This window comes from Paroedura picta, chromosome 3, assembly GCF_049243985.1.
Source record: "Paroedura picta isolate Pp20150507F chromosome 3, Ppicta_v3.0, whole genome shotgun sequence".
Classification (NCBI taxonomy): domain Eukaryota; kingdom Metazoa; phylum Chordata; class Lepidosauria; order Squamata; family Gekkonidae; genus Paroedura; species Paroedura picta.
Window position 1 is genome coordinate 62,589,157 of NC_135371.1, and position 15,560 is coordinate 62,604,716.

Here is a 15,560-nt window from a genome sequence, read left to right on the forward strand (position 1 = left end):
TAACTACTCTGACTGGTAGCCATGAATAGACTATTGATTCTGAAATCATGTGTTCTATGTATTTATTTTGGCAGTCTATACCCTGCCACATAGCTTTATAGATCACTCAGGGCAGTTTAAAGTGGGTTCCCAACCGTGTTGAGCCTGTGGACACCTTTTAAATTCTGACAGAGTACTGGGCACATACGGTTGCCAACCTCCAGGTGGGAGCTCAAGAACTCCTGAAATTCCAAATGATCTTCGTGCAACAGAGATCAGTTCACCTGAAGAAAACAGCCACTTTTGAAGGTGGACTCAATGACACTGTATCCCCTCCCCAAACTCCACCCTCCTCAGTCTCCACCCCAAAAATCTCCAGGTATTTCCTAACCCCAAACTGGTAACCATATGGGCAGGGAAGCTCAAGTGCAGGGGAGAAGAGAAGTAATTTTAAAATACACTAGAAAAGAGGGGTGAGAGAATAAGACAAGAACTATGGTGACAGCTGCCACTACAACAATGTTAATTTAATCTGCATACACAGTCAGATCTTCAGTGGCCAATCAGAAACCCAGGGCAGGCAAGAGGCCACCTGGCCCCACCCACTTTCTTAAAACACTTGGCGAGTACCCAGGAAGATGTTGGTCGGAGCCCATGGGTACCATATTTGGTGCCCCTAGTTTACGGCCTTTTAAGTGTAAGGTAATTCCCAAGAATGTCACGTGTGTATAATGGAGTCCAGAGGGAGACAGGATGCAGGACTTGCCTTCCTGTGACTTCTCTTTTACATAAAGCAAAGAACTAGCCATTTGTTGCATTAGCACTCAGGGCTCCAATCTCATCAGCTCCTCATTGGTGAGTACTGCCCATGCCCTCTCATGCCTCGTGGAACTGCTCACGCCTTGAATCATGAAACTGGGTCGGCCAGAGCCTTCCACCCCATGCCCCAGTCTGGTATAAGAACATACTGCTGCTACCGTTCAAGTCTATGTTTGGTTCTGGAGCTCCTCTTCAAAATTAAAAAGCAGGCCTGAGAACTCAAGTGTCCTGAAATGCCTGAGAAATGGCAAGCCCCATGGACATGGCTGCATCATACTTGGCTCTTCACCAAGAGTTCCTAAAATGGAGGATGCAAAATGAGCTGAGACTCTGTGACTTTTTCTGGGGAGGCCCCCAGGATTTTCAACCTTTACAACAGGTGGTCTTTGGCTGCTGGCCCAAGAACAGATTGTTTTCGTACCACCAAAACTCAGTCACCCTCTGCGTACCAAGGCCCCAGGACCTTATGCATCAAAACGGGTAGCCACCACAAAGGCTTGGTCCCCCGAGGGATCAGTGGATATATGTAACTAAACTATCTGAATTGTATGTGTCTCTACTGTATACAAGTGAAGACAAGTGTTTGGAAAAGCGCTAGTGAAAATGACTAGTGTGTATCCAAATGTTGTTCTGGTAGACGATAGGATAATAGAAAAAAACAAAAAGGAACTGTGAAATAGTCTTTTTCATCAGGAATTGTTACTTTGTCTTGTTCAGGTTCTTTGTGTTAACTGCTTGGTTCCGAGGAGGGACTGCTCAACTGCTACACAACTAAATGAGAGCCTACAGACATGAATAGGCCAGAGCCTCAGCCCTATCTGTGATCCATCCCCAGTACCCATTGGTCTCCCACAAATGGAAGATTTCCCCCTACAGGAAAATTCCCCATCTTGGCTTTTCACCTGAGAGGCTGATGAACACTAATGCAATGGCCAGATGCAATAGGCCACAATCCCTCCTCTATTTCCTCTGTTATCATCGCCACAGTCAGTGAGACATGTACCCATGGTCCTTTGGGCCACAGTAGCCCTGCCCCCTCCTGTCAGAGGCTAAATCCTGTTGGGCCACCTAGTGGTGGATAGTTTACATTCATTGGTAAATAGTCTGTTAATAAATACATCAGTGGTTGTTCTGTTATGTCTCTGGCAATGAAGAGCACATTGCTACACTTATGCACACCTGTTGGGGAAGGTTTGGCTAGGGGAAGAAGAGAGCTAACACCCTGCATATTGAGAAAGCGTCCTAGGCAGGGGGGTTGCCGATTAATTTTAGCCAGCTTTGCTTCCTGCTTCTCAGTTCATTTGGAGATTGGCATCCTCCATCTTTGGTTGTGCATTATGGAAGTGGCCAAGGGGTGCAGAATTCCCCACTTCTGTCAGGTTGTTGTGCACTTGGTTCTAAAAAATATGGAAGCTAAAATAGCTACGACAACAACACTTCCTCTACAAACTACACAAGCAGCAGCCGGAAGTATCAGGCCATTGTGGAAGGGAGCCCTCTTCAGCCAGCCACAGAAGCTAGGGATGATTCTGCTCTCTCCGCCTCCACTAGTCCCACACTCCCACCCTGCTCCCCTGGCCCCCTGCCAGAATAGAGATTGTCCCATGGGCGTCTTTCGTAGGTCACCAGATGTCAGTGCTCCTGGGTCCTCGCTCTGCACGGGGCACTTCATGCATTCTCCGACTGCGGGCTTTCCGCTTTTCCCCCAGGTGCTTCCACTTTTGATTCTTGGCCTTGACACTCAGGGGAGGGGGTAGCGGTGGCTTCTTCTTGGGCTGGTGGCTCTTGTGGCTCCACAGCTGCTCACACACCTGGTCCATGGTGCTGAGGTTGGGGTGATCCACCAACTGCAGGAAATCCTGGTACCAGAGCTTGCGATGGAAGGGCTGCGTGGGTTCCTCTTCCCAGGAGAAGGAGAGAGACTCTGCCTGCTGGGCGTGGATCACTTCCAGCTGAAGGTGCAGCAGGCTCTGTGTGAAGCCGTGTTCTGTGGCATGGCAGTGGTAGAGGCCAGCATCTTTGCGCTGCACACTGCGCAACAAAATCCCCCGCTCCATCTTCATGACTCGATCATCCAGCACTACCTACAAAGGTAACATGGAGGGACAGGAGAACAAAAGCAAGGATGTGAGGATGGCTGGAAGGTTGAGATGGGGCAGGCAAGCACCATGGCTGAGGAATCTGGAGTGGGACAGTCCCATCAGCAGCACTTCTCAGTGCTTGCTTGGAGACCAGGCTGTCAACAAAGGGATTCAGGGAGGACAAAGAGTCTCAGGAAGGAAATGCAAAAGGGGATGGACGCTGGTGCATCTTGCACAATGTATTGGCATGTACAGCACTGGCTAGAATGGAAGCGGGGAGGTATTTGAGAGACGGAAAACTGAAAAGGCAGTTGGAGCTTGATTACCAAAAATTAATTATTGATACTTATAAAACATGCTCTCCCTTAACCTTCGGTATCCTCCCTAATCTGGGTCACATGGCCCCATACATCAGCATCTTAACTAACCCAAATCTGCGTTGAGTTATTTCACAGGCAAATTTTTATTGTAATGCCATTTGTCATCCTGGAAGTTAGATTTTGAGGGATACCGTCTGAAGATAGATTAGGTCCTTGCGGAGTCAGTGCCAGTGAGTCCCTAGCCCAGTGGTCCCCAACCTTTTTATCACTGGGGACCAGTCAACACTTGACAATTTTACTGAGACCCGGTGGGGTTAGTTTTTTGCCGAGGGACGTCGCCGCTGCCTGAGCCCCTGCTCCACTTGCTTTCCTGCCAGCACCCCTGACTTCCCGCTGCCCACTGGGGGGCGCTGCCAGCAGCAGCTGCGCAGTGGCATGCCGAGGGGGAGCTCCAGCCATGGCAGCCACTGAAGAGCACCAAAGGTGAGCCAGCGGCAGAGTAGCAGGGCAGCCCCTGAGGCAGCAGTTGGCGAGGAGGACGAGGAGGAGCCCGGTACCGACTGATCCACGGACTGGTACCGGTCCCCAGACCAGAGGTTGGGGACCACTGCCCTAGCCCACATGAGGTGTCACCGTGCCTCAACGTAAAGTTTACATGGAGAGTTTTTCATCCAAGAATACTAATACTACCTCTGATTTAATTAAATTCCAGTCTTGTTGATAAGGTGTCTGAGAGACTTGAGAATACAGCTAGTTTCCTTCAGAGTGTTCAGTTCACTCGCCAGAGGCACTGTTAAGGTTACAATTGGAATTTTATCAGTTTTATGTCGATTGGGCTTTTTTGTATAATGCCAATAAAGGTCGGATGTGTGAAAAGCACCTCCCTCCCAAAGGACGGGTGACAGGGCTTCAGGGAGAATCAGGTGATTTTTCACCTACTCTGCATGTGCACAGCTGGAAGGCTCCTACCTCCTTCTGGGTGGCACTGCTGGTTTTCTGGTATGTCCATAAGATCTGGGCCTTCAGCGACTTAGGGAGGCACTCCAGGAAGACACTGCTGCCTTCCACGCCGTAAACCTTCTTTTCAGGCACACGACTTCGCTGGGGATCTGCACACAGATAACACAACGTGTGGCATTTGGATGTGATCAACAACCCAGCTTGCTGGGGGGTGAAACAGTAATGACTGGGGAAGGCACTGGCAAACCACCCCGTATTGAGTCTGCCATGAAAACGCTGGAGGGCGTCACCCCAAGGGTCAGACATGATCTGGTGCTTGCACAGGGGATACCTTTAACTTTAACACTTAACATGTGCAAGTGAGGAAAAGCAGGCAGGTGGGGGATGGGCATGCACCCATGGCCCAGGCCAAAGGTGAAGCTGGACATGAAGGAGTGGCCAAATGAGTCTAGCTTAAATCTCTATCCAAAAGGAAACACAGAGTTCCCTTGCCACCCGAGGCACAGTGTCTGGTTTCTAAGGTTAAATTCCTCCAGAGTACACCGATATATGTTTAGCACTGCTGTATCCCCAGAATTTGGGAAGAGGATTAAGGGAAGGCATTTCTCCAAGACCACAGGGGCAGAATATGGTTCCCCCTCAGTGGGCTTAGACTCTGTTCAGTGGCTTAGCCGAATTCTCCCCCTCCCTTGTCTCCCTGCTTCCCTCTCTGTCTCTGTAATAGGAAACACATTCAGTCAACCCTGTCTGCTTCTGCCATAAAATCTCATATTTCATTTGTGAGAAAGAATTTATGTGAGTCTGCAATCCCAACGATGCTTTTTTGGAACTCAGCTCCATTAAATAACACAGGCCTTGCCTACAAGGAGTCCTGTATTCATGGAAGGTGCATAGGAGCAACACTGTCGGCTCTACAGAGCACTACTTCAACCAAGTGCAACAAGCGTGCTGCTCAAAGACAGCGGTGGACATATTGAATGGGTACAAATGATGCAACGTGTGAAGATTTGAGCGCTCTCACCTCCGGAACACAGAGTATTGGGGTCCCCATTCCTCACATCCTGGCGCCGAAACCGCCTGCCGGTGGTGATGGTGGTGGTGGGGGGAACAGAGCAGAAAGATTTCTCAGCATCACATATAAGAGGGGTGCGAAGCAACTAGTCATTGTGCCCTGAGGTGTCCTGGAGGCCCCAGCAGCAGAAGGCTGAGACACCTCTTGGACACACAGAGCCAGAGGTCTACTGTAGCAGGGGCATAACTGAGGTTGGGATTGGGATCCATTTGCAGGGCCTTGGTGGTCAAGCTGTACATGTAGAATCACAGTGTTGGAAAGGAATGCCAGGGTCATCAAGTCCAATCCCCTGCACAATGCAGGAACTCACAAATGCCTGTCTACCCACAATGACCCCCAAATGATCCCCCCCCCAAAATCTCCAGAATCCAGCCTGGCCTGGAGGGAATTCACCTACCATCCCACAGTGACGATCAGCAGTTCCCTGGGGATGCAAGGAAGGGCGACAAAAGACTGGCACATCCACACTGGCACATCCCTGACTGCCCACCCACTCGCAATCTGCCTAAGTTCATAAAATCAGCATTTCTGTCAGCTGACTATCTAGCCCCTGCTTAAAAACTTCCAAAGAAGGAGAACCCACCACCTCCTGAGGAAGCCTGTTCCACTGAGGAAACACTCTAACCGTCCGGAACTTCTGCATGTTTAGCTGAAAATTCTTATGAATTAATTTCAACCCATTGGTTCTGGTCCGAGCCTCTGGGGAAACAGAAAACAATTCTCCTCTATCCTCTATATCCATGTTCCCTAACCCCCGGGCTGCGACCCGGTACTGGGCCATAGAGCCCTCGATACCAGGCAAGGAGGGAGGTGCGGGCGTGCCTCCCCCCACGGCACAGTGCTCCCTTCCCCTGCGGCATGGTGCAAAACCCTAGCTGTGCTGCGGGGGGAGGTGCGGGTGCAAACCCGCAGGTGCAGAGCTGCCACACCTGCGCCCATGCCTCCCCCCCGGCAGCGCAGCTAGGCTTGAGTGCTGTGCCATGGTGAGAGGGAGTGCCACGTCATGGGAGGGGAGGGAGGCATGGTGTGCCTCCCTCCCCCCCATCCCCCGGGCCTCCCTCTCCTCCCCCCACGTCCCCGGTATAAAAAAGGTTGGGGACCACTGCTCTATATTAGCGATCCCCAATCTGTGGGCTGCGGACCACATGAGGTCCTTTGACTAATTGGAGGTGGGCCCCGAAGGACGCCTTCTCTCCCCCCCCCCCCCGGCCCTTTACTTCATCCCCCCGGCCCTTTACAACACACTTCGGGTGTCATTGTCTCCCATCACTCCCAGATGGGACTATCTCGTTGCAGATAAACAAGCTCAGGGTTCCCATTGATTTGTCATTGTTATGAGTTAAAATTTCCATGAAAATAAAACGTTCCTTATGTTCATTGTTGTGGCGTGTCTGTATCTTATTTTGAAGGGATGTTTAAACATTACCATAGCGATCAGAGAGCATTAGGGCAGTGGTTGAGAGTAGAGGAGTAAACTCCCCCCCCCCCCACCGGGCCTCAGTAAAATTGTCAGGCGTTGAGTGGTCCCCAGTGATAAAAAGGTTGGGGACCACTGCTCTATATGACAACCTTTCAAGTACTTGAAGATGGTTATCACATCACCTCTTCGTTGTCTTCTTTCCAGGCTAAACCAAGCTCCCTCAACTATTCTAGCAACATTTTGTCCTGCGAGAAATACAGCACAATACTCTTCAGCAGAAGGGAATGGACACTGGCATGCCAATCAGTTTTCACATCTCCCAAAACTAAATTAAGGGATGTAGTCAGCATCCAGGGTCTGTGTCCCTCTAGTTTTCCTTTTGGGTGCAGCACAATGCTAACTGCCAAGAGGCAATGGTTAAAAATAGAAAAATCGGCCAAACAGACTAAAAAGGAATTGTGGCAAAAGAATGAATGGTTCCAAGACGGAAAACAAGCAGACTTTTCCCCTTTCTGCCCCCTCCACTGTTCCTGCCACCAAGAGGTGGCCACTCCTGGGCATTACGGCCTGTCGGACCTACCTTTTGGTGTTATGCATATAGCGAGTGCAGCTGTTGCCGTCCCACGCACAGTAGGGGTCCCTGGCCAGGCAGCATTCAGCACAGGCTTTGCCGTAGATGCCACAGCGGTGCAAGGGCAGCTGGGAAATGGAGGTCCTGGATCCCACATAGAGCTGTTGCTGTCAGGAGACAAAGCCACACAGCCTGATAAGTGCTACCTGCTCCCTGTTTTTCCTGGCTTGCCAAAGGCTTGAAACAAGGTTCTCAGGCACAGGGCCAGCACGTTTCACTCTCTTTTTAAAAGGCCTGCAGTGAAGGATTGTTGTTTTTGTACACTTAGCTGTTAGATAATCATAATGGCGCTCGCTTCATAGGATACTGGAAATCCCATGAAGGAGTGCCTGTATGTTCATCCCGTGGGGACAAGGATCAGATCAGGAAACTAGCTAGAAGGGGAACTGGCTATTGTGGGTATTCCAGGCTGTGTGTCTGCAGTCTGACAGTTTTAGACCCTGCCATATCTCCAGTAGCTGTGGCTGGCATCCTCAGAGGTAGTAGGGCACGGTAAGATGCCACAGTGTGGAGTGTGCAAACAGTCCCTGGGCATTTTATTTACTTCTCTCTCGTGGGTGTGGGTGTGTGTGTGTGTAACACATCACATTCCTGTACTGGAACTCAGAAGCAATTTTCTTGTGTCTGGGAGGAGTATTTCCAACCGTGAAAGCCTTCGACAATACACAGAAAGGGAGGCTTAACACACACACACAACGCACACCCATGCTGTGATTCCAACCCAAGCTGGAGCTCTCTGTGCTCAGTGTTTAAATAAATAGATGTGATGTGACTCATAGATGTGATGAGTTTGTTTCCAGAACCTCCAAGCAGCTGAGCCCTTTCACCTGCACAGAAACTGATAGCCAGACTATGGAGCCGTCCTGGTCTTCATGGCCTCGACTAACAGAAAGAACAGAGGTGGCATCTTTGTTTTTAGTCATCCCACACATGTTTTTACAGCAGAAGCACCTCTCCAGAAAAGTCCAACTTTCTGACGCTCAGCATAGGCTGCTTCATTCATTTAGTCACCTTCATTCACCCTCGCTGAGGCTTTTAGACACCCCTGTACTGAACAGGTCTCTTGACAGGTGAATCAATATAAATCAGTAAAGCTCAAATCTTAAATGAAAGATCCAGCGGTGAGCCATGGAAACTTCACAGGTGGGGTGGACAACTTTTCAGTGTGGGGGGGGGGAGAAGGGGCTACAGAGATCTGAGGGTGTGGACAGACAGGAAAGAGGCTGGACATTGGCAAAGAACTAAGTTCTGCTGGAGTCACTCAGGGATCCTTCACGGGGGCAGTCTGTACTTTTGCTGCTCAAGCAATGCAGGAGCAGCGAGATGAATTAGGATGTTCAGAAAGAGCTGGAGCAGCCCTAGCATCGTCACAGTTGTGCGGATTAAAAACAGAAGATACCAGATATATCTCCCTTTCCAGCTGTCTGCAAGAACCCTCACTGACATTTGCCTCTTCATCCCATTCCCATCATACCACATACCCGCTTGGAGGAGATCTGCATACTGGAAACTGGAGAGGAGTCCTGCCAAAAGGAAGCAACAGGAAATGATATGTGACTGCGCAGATCAAAGGTAGACAGTACCTCAAGTTCTGCTCCAAGGTCTCAAGCACTTTCCCAGGACAAAGAGGTAAAGAACTGCTGGAATTGCTAAGCCCCACATCGAGGCATGGCTGCACCTTTACCCATTACAGTCATCCCCCAGAGTAGCTGCATTGTGCATAGGTCAAAGCACCTTTTATGACTCTCACCTTAAACACCTGTAGCTCTTCCAATAGCAACTCTTCCATATTCTCCCAGCTCTCCTTGGGCACAGAGACCACCTTCAGGACTGTACCAATGTCTGCCAGAAAGGGAGAAGTTGGAAAAATGTAACACAAAAAAACATGTTCTGAAGGCGATACCGGAATTATTATCCACCCGTGTGCTCTTCTCACAACCAGAGAGACCCACCGAGATTCCAAGGCCTAATTCTCCAGGTCGTACAAAAGGGTGAGGCTGTCCAAAAGGACCATGTAAAGTTCTCTTTAGCATGGCTTTGCCTCTGAGCCCTCCAATCCCTGCTTCAGTTCCGAAGACCATGTTAAAGGGCTCTCACGATCTTATACCGGAACAGTCTTTGAACAGGATGTCACCTGTCCATGGCAATGGGAAGACGATTGATGGCCACTTCCCCTGGTGCAAAGCTGAGCATCCTTCACTGGCCCACCAAGCCTCTCCCAAATTCTACAGTTCTCTGTTCCTTCCAGTGACCACCTTCACTCAATCCCATGCGATGCCCTTTCTTATGATGCTGCACACCATCATAAGGAAACACCATGACTAGGTTAAGTGCAGATGGCCACTGGAGGCTGCAGAGAAGTCCATGGCCATGGAGAGAACCAGCAGCGGCTTGGTCGGCCAATAGAGCATGCCTGAGAAGCCTACTATGGCTCGCAGCATGCATTGCGTTCACTCCAATGTGGAAGCTAAGCCTGTCAGACGTGGGCTTTGCTTGCTCGTCAGAAGAGCAGCCTACCTGAGGGTCTCAGGGGTGCTCTAAGAAGGATGAGCTGCAGCTTGGGCATTGGCTTGGCCCTTGAACTCAGAACCTCATTGCACGCCGCTTCCTGGTGCAGGTGTGAGCCAGGCAGGATGGGCCTGTTCTTCCCTCAGAAGGGAAGGAATGCAAACACACCTGTGCCAATGAAGAGCACATCGTAGTGGCCATCGGCTGCAGCTACGCGGTCCACCGCGATGTGGGTAAAGGTATAGTCCACGTTGGTCTGCAGGAAGATGGGACGCTGGCCGTGCGGCAGCACTGGGTTGTACATCAGCGGGTGGTTGCGGGCAAACTGAATCACATCATCAGGGAAATCTTTCGTAGAACTAAAAGTGCCAAAGGTCTTGCTGGGACACTGTGAGAGGCAGGAGGAAGAACAGGAGATGCTGTGGTGTGGAAAAACACTTGGCAGCCCTATGCCCTAGGAACTCCTTGCCCTGCCCTTCCATGCATCCCACAGGGCTCTCCCACCCCACCCTTTGAGCATTAGTCCCCATCGTGCTAGCTTGGTGTAGTGGTTAAGAGTGGCAGCCTCTTTTGGGGTTTGATTCCCCCCCTCTTCCACAGGCAGCCTGCTGGGTGACCCTGGGCCAGTCAGGTCTTTCGGGGCCCTCTCAGTCTCATGCACCTCACAGGGGGTTTCTTGTGGGCAGAGAAAGGGCAGGCAATTGAAAGCCACTTTGAGACCCCTTTGAGTAGTGAAAAGCAGAGTCCAAAAAAACACCTCTTCTTCCATGCAGCTGTACTTAAGCCAATCTGTTTTGACCTGGAGTACCTCTGCTTATTTCAGTCCTGCAGTCTCATAAGAAGGTTGGTTCTTATATGCCGCTTTTCCCTACCCGAAGGAGGCTCAAAGCGGATTATAGTCACCTTCCCTTTCCTCTCCCCACAACAGACGCCCTGTGAGATGGGTGAGGCTGAGAGAGCCTTGATATTACCGCTCGGTCAGAACAGCTTTATCAGTGCCCTGGCGAGCCCAAGGTCACCCAGCTGGCTGCATGTGGGGGAGTGCAGAATCGAACCTAGCATGCCAGATTAGAAGTCCACACTTCTAACTACTATACGAAACTGGCTCTCATAATAATCCTACAGAACAGATGGAGAAATCCTCTTCTTTCCTAGACATGTTATCTCTTTTCTCATTCCCTCTTGTTTACTGCTGTAGCCATAAGCTCTCAAAGAAGAACAGAAGAGCTGTTTTTTATACCTCATTTCTAACTGCCCAAAGGAGTCATAGAGTGGCTTACAAATGCCTTTCTTTTCTTCTCACTGGAACATATACCCTGTGAGGTAGGTGAGGCTAAGAGAGCTCTAAGAGAACTGCTCTGTGAAAACAGCTCTCAGAGAACTGTGACTGGTCCAAGGTCACCTAGCTGACAGCATTTGGCAGAGGACTGGGGAATCAAATTCACTTCTCCAGACTGGAGTCCGCTGCTCTTCACCACCATGCTAGCTCTCACCTTGTTTTATGGGTGCTCATATCACAACAAGTCACAGAGCTTGCTTTATTCTCCCAAGTGCAAGGTACCTACCATTCCTGGACGCGGATAAGGGACCCGGCCCTGGTACGACACCCACTGATAGTTGGGCCCCTCCTTGTGAGCAAAAGGTCCCAGGAAAGCTCTGCGTATGTCATTCATGTGATAAACACAAACAGCAGAGCCTTTGAACACAGTGCTGTGGGAGGAGAACAACAAACAGGCATTAGGGGAAAGAGCTACAGAAAGAAAGAAATCGGCAGGATGTAAGAGTGGAAACTAGGTGCATTTCCCATCCCACTCCATCCCATGTATTGTTTACCAGAAGCTCAGCCCTATCCTCAGTTAGCCTGGGCGTAGTCTGCAAGGGGATTTTTACCCAGTCCCAGTTCGAATGAATCCCTCCCGTCAATACTGAATTCAATTTGCATTTTGATTTTGGGTGCTTTAAATTTTCCCTCTGCAACATGCATGATTAATTTGGAGTGACCCTGCCTTTTCCTCACGATATCCAGAAGTGGATATAACCCTCAATATTTGAAAACCTGGCATCAGTAAGTGTACAGATTTTTGCTTTTTTCAAATTAATTCCCTACCCCGGGCCTTGTAGCAAAGCAGTCTTCTCTGATTGGCCAGAGCATCAGTTCAAAGACTTCCTGGTTCCCAGTTGCAAGGCTTGTCTTAAAGTTACTGCACTTCAGAAGCCCTAACTTCTCTCAGCAGAGAATTGCCTCTTGGATTTATTCCCTCTCCTGTGCTGTCTCCAATCCTCCCCCCCCCCCCCCGTTCAAGAAAAGAAAGAAAGGGGCTCCTGCTGCCCTTGGCTCCCCCCCCCCCCTTCTGACCTTGACTAATCACATGCAGAACACTTTCTGTTGCAATTGGGGGGAGGGAATAGAGGAAGACCCGAGTTCAAATGGATCTGAATTCAGCAATGGAAAAACCAAAATATGTGCAGAATCAGCCCTGGTCAGAAAAGCAATCTGTGCTGAAAGTGAAGTAAGTCATTTGCTGGAGACTCCCCCTCCCCCCCCCCAGTAGAACAGCAAACTTGACTAGCTCCAAAATTATAAACACTAACTGTTTTTTATTGCTAAATTATAAATTAAGTTATAAATGTGCAAGTATAAATTATTTTAAATGTGAAATATTTACCTGGTTTTATTACAAATGTTGTAAGCTGCTCTGAGCCCTCAGGGAAGGGTGGCATAGAAATCATGTAACTCACTAGCTAACTCACCTGGATGTTGTGAAAACAGCGTAGAGCAAAGGATTGCGCTTGTCCCTGGTTGGCAAGAGAAAGACATCACCTGGGGAGAACAAAGGGTGGGAGGGAAGGCAGGAATCAGCAGCTCGCCATCCGCAACCCTGAGTGTGATCCTCTCTTTCTCATCTAGATGAGGGAGGGCTCTCGCTCTACAGTGCAGCCAGACATCACAGAAGCCAATCCCTATCACTGTTCTCAACTGGCCTCACATCTGTTCTACTGCCCTCCAGAAGGGGAGCTTGTTCAGCAGCGGAGTCCCTACTTTGCACACAGAAGATGCCAGGTTCAATCCCCAGCATCTCCAGTTCGGAGGGTCAGCTGGTGAGTGATGTGAAAGAGCATCCCTTGAGAGGCGCTGCCAGTCTGAGAAGACAATACTGGCTTTCGTGGACTTTTTCTTCCTTGGGCTACTATCTGGTGCACTAGAGAGCGAACGTGGTTCCCAGGCTGCGGCAGGCAGACAAAGAGGAAATTCAGAAACTGAGGGCAGGCCCTGGACACAGTCACCCAGGTTCACTTCCCCCTCGTTCCGTTGAGCTACACACTGAGACCGCCTCAGGAGTCCTTGTTTCAATCAGGGCCAGCCCAGCCCTCCGTTAGTCACGGTCACTCACGGAGATGGTCAAAATGGGTGTGGCTTCCGTCACCGCCTGTCACTGCGCACACCAGCCGGGCCTTCAGAAACGTCGTCCACTTATTCACCAGGCTTCTCTGTCCACCCACGTCATTCTGCAAAGGAAGGGGGGGCTTCTCAAAGATCTGGGCCAGGATTTCCTTTTCCTCACACATTTCCCTAGCCCAACGAGGGTCCTCCCAAGGGAGCTGACTTAATATCGAGTCGGGATTCTATTGCTTCACCAGCACAGTAGAGAAACAGACCATCCAGACTTTGAAAGCCGGTGTGGTGTGGTGGTTAAGAGCGCTGGCCTCTAATCTGGAGCTCCAGGTCTGATTTCCCCCCCCCCTCACATGCAAGGGGCTGGGTGACCTTGGGCTAGTCACAGTTCTCTTGGAGCTCTCTCAGCCCCACCTACCTCACAGGGCGTCTGTTGTGGGGAGAGGAAGGGAAGGCAATTGTAAAATGCTTAGAGACTCCTCTGGGTAGTGAAAAGAGGGGCATGAAAACCAACTCCTCTTCTTCTTCTTCTAGTGGCCAAACAGCCATTGTGTCTTTCATCTGCTAGTGTTGCTCTCATGCACCACTGTAAGGAGGCTCGTGCCCCACTGTGCCCAAGCACGAAGCCTCTGATCTGAGCTGCCTGGCCGGCATCCATCTGGCTAGAACTCACCCACATCTGGTGTCTCACCCCACCCTCAGCTCCGGACAAGCACATGTGTCTCACCCGGCAGATCTGGCCGATGCGGGCAAAAGTGTGCTTGCCCAGCCCTTGGGCTCCTTCCACGGCCGTTTCTCGGAAGAAGAAGAAGATCTTGTCATCATCGGGATTCTCACTCTCCGGGATCCAGAAGACATCAATGAACTTTGGCTCTTGGGTCAGACAGATGGAAGAATGTCATAGTGGGGCAAGGAAATGGCCATGCTTTTTGGAATGGAAGTTTTGAGTGTCTGGGCACAAATGACGTGCCATCTAGCCCCCTGTCTGCTCCTGCCCCTTGGCTTCCCTGCCCAAGGATGGCTCCGCCCCTGATCTAATTTGCTCAACTGGTATTGGTTTCAAATCTCTCTTTGAAGTGATTCCAGTGCTGTTCTGGTAAACCACCCTGGGCATTCTGTGATAGTTTAGGAAGCTGTGATCAGATTCTGACCAAAAGAGGGCAGCATACAACCACAAGTCACAAAGTGAAAGGCCTGGAGAAAGGCCTCGTGGAACCCACAAAAGCCCTAATGAAAACGTGGCTTTCCTTGGCACTTTGAGAATAACATTCTTCCAGGCCCAGCAAGCCATCGAGGTTAGGAAAAAGATCCCATTTAAAAAACGACTGAGTACCTGGAACCCATTGTTCCCTCAGCCCCGTCTGCATTGTGGACCTATTCTCCCCTCCCTCCATAGGTGCTCCTTTCCCTGCTCTCCATCACTGACCGTTGAGCCATCGGGAGTCATGCTGCTCTGTACGGATGGAAGGCCTCGGCCCCAGGCTGCGGAAGATTGTGAAGTCACGGCCCATCAGGTCAGTAGCCACACCGGAATAGAGCTCTTCACCTGGGCGGTGGAAAGAAATAAAGGGCTAAAAGGCCTCCTGGCTTGCAGTTGACCAAGACCAACTACCCGGAAACCAAAATGGAGCATGTCCAAGATGCTCTACTGCAGTGGTCCCCAACCTTTTTATCACCGGGGACCACTCAACGCCTGACAATTTTACTGAGGCCCAGTGGGGGGGGGGTAGTTTACTCCTCTACTCTCAACCACTGCCCTAACGCTCTCTGATCGCTATGGTAATGTTTAAACATCCCCTCAAAATAAGATACAGACACACCACAAAAATGAACATAAGGAACATTTTATTTTCATGGAAATTTTAACTCGTGACAATGACAAATCAATGGGAACCCTGAGCTTGTTTCTCTGCAACGAGATCGTCCCATCTGGGAGTGATGGGAGACAATGACACCCGAAGTAAAGGGCTGGGGGGGGATGAAGTAAAGGGCCCGGGGGGGAGGAGGCGTCCTTCGCGGCCCACCTCCAATTCATGAGGGGCTCATGGGGATTGCAGTTTATAGACATCAAGAGAACCACAGTTTGGCCACCCCTCCTCTAAGCAGACCCTATGCAAGCTGCCAGCCAAGGACAGGGAAGCAGCTGCCACTCCTGGGGCCTTGCTAAGTGGGTGCCTGGAGCCAGGAGGAATGTGCCACAGGGCAGCTGCAGCCTTAATGCCCAGCACTGGCTGACACAAGCTGTTCCCACAGCAGATGGACTTTCCCACAGCAGATGCCCTTTCATTAGGGTTCTTGCCCAGGACAAATATTTGAGCATATCAGGTGAAATTCATCCTGCTTAGATCTGCAAATTTTGCTAATGGCAATTGAAGA

At 50.3% G+C, this 15,560-nt stretch overlaps 1 protein-coding gene across 2 annotated transcripts in view; it reads right to left on the reverse strand.

The window, feature by feature from the left end:
* Window positions 1-491: 491 nt before the first annotated feature.
* The window catches only part of SEMA3B (semaphorin 3B), a 52,737-nt gene continuing 37,668 nt past the window's right edge, over window positions 492-15,560 (reverse strand). The window contains exons 7-18 of one of the 2 annotated variants that reach the window (XM_077326013.1): window positions 14,611-14,730; window positions 13,912-14,057; window positions 13,183-13,297; window positions 12,542-12,611; window positions 11,356-11,500; window positions 9,959-10,178; window positions 9,033-9,124; window positions 8,764-8,805; window positions 7,232-7,389; window positions 5,181-5,236; window positions 4,135-4,308; window positions 492-2,878 (exon numbers count right to left, since the gene is read on the reverse strand). In XM_077326013.1, coding sequence (XP_077182128.1) covers window positions 2,421-2,878; window positions 4,135-4,308; window positions 5,181-5,236; window positions 7,232-7,389; window positions 8,764-8,805; window positions 9,033-9,124; window positions 9,959-10,178; window positions 11,356-11,500; window positions 12,542-12,611; window positions 13,183-13,297; window positions 13,912-14,057; window positions 14,611-14,730 — 1,796 coding nt within the window. In that variant the 3' untranslated portion in view covers window positions 492-2,420. Of the gene's footprint in view, window positions 2,883-4,134; window positions 4,309-5,180; window positions 5,237-7,231; window positions 7,390-8,763; window positions 8,806-9,032; window positions 9,125-9,958; window positions 10,179-11,355; window positions 11,501-12,541; window positions 12,612-13,182; window positions 13,298-13,911; window positions 14,058-14,610; window positions 14,731-15,560 lie in introns of both variants that reach the window. The other variant, XM_077326014.1, reaches the window with a different exon arrangement.